The 2123-nt window shown below is 44.4% G+C and overlaps 1 protein-coding gene across 1 annotated transcript in view; it reads left to right on the top strand.

Moving 5' to 3' along the window:
* The window catches only part of LOC119421873 (rho GTPase-activating protein 23), an 85988-nt gene that overhangs the window by 73267 nt on the left and 10598 nt on the right, over positions 1 to 2123 (top strand). The window contains exons 13-15 of the mRNA XM_037689237.1: positions 637 to 755; positions 983 to 1101; positions 1184 to 1336. Of these exons, the coding sequence (XP_037545165.1) occupies positions 637 to 755; positions 983 to 1101; positions 1184 to 1336 (391 nt within the window). The remainder of the gene's footprint in view (positions 1 to 636; positions 756 to 982; positions 1102 to 1183; positions 1337 to 2123) is intronic.

Below are 2123 nucleotides of genomic sequence, written 5' to 3'. Positions count from 1 at the left end.
ACTTTGTTTTTAGCTTTTAGCTACCATTCTGCTATTTTAGGTTTTCAATAACGTATTGCAATTCTTTGCTTTTAGCTACCATTCTGCTATTTTAGGTTTTCATTAGCTCATTGCATTTGTTAGCTTTTAGCTACCATTCTGCTGCTTACAGGTGCCATTTGCTTTTTGCAACCTTTAGCTTTTTGCTTTATTTGTTTTTTATCTTCCATCCTACTAATTTTAGATTTCAGCTAGTGTTTTGCTCATTTTAGATAACCTTTTGTTACTTTTAGCTTATAAATGTCATTCTGCTTCAGCAGCACGATGGCTCAGTGGTAGCACTGTTGCCTCACAGCAAGAAGGTCCTGGATTCAATCCCCAGTTGGACCTGGGGTCTTTGTGTGTGGAGTTTGCGTGTTCTTCTCGTGCTTGCGTGGGTTTTCTCCGGGTACTCCGGTTTCCTCCCACAGATTAAAAACATGCATGTTAGCTGCCTTCAGGCCTCCCTTGTAAGAGATATTTTCCAAGATGGTGGAAAAGACGCGTCTTTGAGGAGTTTTTCTTCTTCTGCGGCAGAGTCTGGCTCCGTTCGTCCTCCTGCCGTTTACATTAAAATGTTCTCACGTCTTCGTGTGTTTTGTTGCGTTTCTGTTTCAGCCCGACGTCAAACAAGCCGGACTCGTCTCCCCGGATGCACCGCATGATGCCGCCGTTCCTGCTGAATAAAACGGAAAACGCGTCCGGAGCACCACGCTCCCCGAAACCAGAAGGCAAAGGTCTGTGAAGGAGAGGCACGGGCGCCGAATGTTTGTGTTTAGTTGTGGATTGAAGCCGTGAACGGTTCCTCAGCTCTGAGTTATCCGGTTCGGTCGTCTTCCTGTGAAATCCCACGTTTGTAGTTTTCAGTTTGTGTGAAATCAGTGGGAGTTTCTTCTGTTTGCCAACTTGTTGTGCTGTAAACTGCAGGTAAGAGGGTTCCCTCAACTGTTCTGTTTGTTTCCAGACGAGAGCAGCCCTCCGAAGTCTCCGTGGGGAATTAACATCATAAAGAAGACGAAGAAGGCCGGGCCCAAAGCTTTCGGCGTGAGGCTGGAGGAATGTCAGCCGGGTGTGAATAACAAGGTCCGCCACACGTCTCTTCCTGTGTGCAGGTGTTTATCTTCGTAGCGCTCGCGGTTACATTCGGTTTGTGCTCGCCTTGCAGTTCATCCCGATGATCGTTGAGTTCTGCTGCGGTTTGGTGGAGGAGATGGGTCTGGAGTACACCGGGATCTACCGGGTGCCGGGCAACAACGCCATGGTGTCGCTGCTTCAGGATCAGCTCAACAAAGGCGTCGACATCAACCCTGCGGAGGAGGTGAGGGAGCGCCGGCGTGCCGGGCCCCGTTCGCCCAGAATCCCAGAAAATAAAAATGTCCGAAACGTTTGACTTCAAATTTATTTGAAGGACCGGCTTTCCTTGAAGGAATGCATATCGCCCGCCGCTTTTCAAACCAGAGTTTTAAACTGAAGCTGAGAAGGAACAAAACTGGTCAAACTTTTACTCAATTTACAGTTAAAACAAGAAAAGCAGGAGCTAAACTACAGCTAAAACCAGCTAAACTATAGCTAAAACCAGCTAAACTATAGCTAAAACCAGCTAAACTATAGCTAAAACCAGCTAAACCATAGCTATAGCCTGCTAAACTATAGCTAAAGCCAGCTAAACTATAGCTAAAACTAGCTAAACTATAGCTATAGCCTGCTAAACTATAGCTAAAGCCAGCTAAACTATAGCTAAAACCAGCTAAACTATAGCTAAAGCCAGCTAAACTATAGCTAAAGTCAGCTAAACTATAGCTAAAACCAGCTAAACTATAGCTAAAGCCAGCTAAACTATAGCTAAAACCAGCTAAACTATAGCTATAACGTGCTAACCAATAGCGAAAGCCACCTAAACTATAGCTAAAACCAGCTAAACTATAGCTAAAACCAGCTAAACTATAGCTAAAGCCAGCTAAACTATAGCTAAAGCCAGCTAAACTATAGCTAAAGCCACCTAAACTATAGCTATAACCTGCTAAATTATAGCTAAAACCAGCTAAACTATAGCTAAAACCAGCTAAACTATAGCTATAACCTGCTAAACTATAGCTATAACCAGC

This window comes from Nematolebias whitei, chromosome 15 (genome assembly GCF_014905685.2).
Source record: "Nematolebias whitei isolate Nwh7 chromosome 15, NemWhi1, whole genome shotgun sequence".
NCBI lineage: Eukaryota > Metazoa > Chordata > Actinopteri > Cyprinodontiformes > Rivulidae > Nematolebias > Nematolebias whitei.
This window is presented reverse-complemented; position numbering and strand designations above follow the sequence as displayed.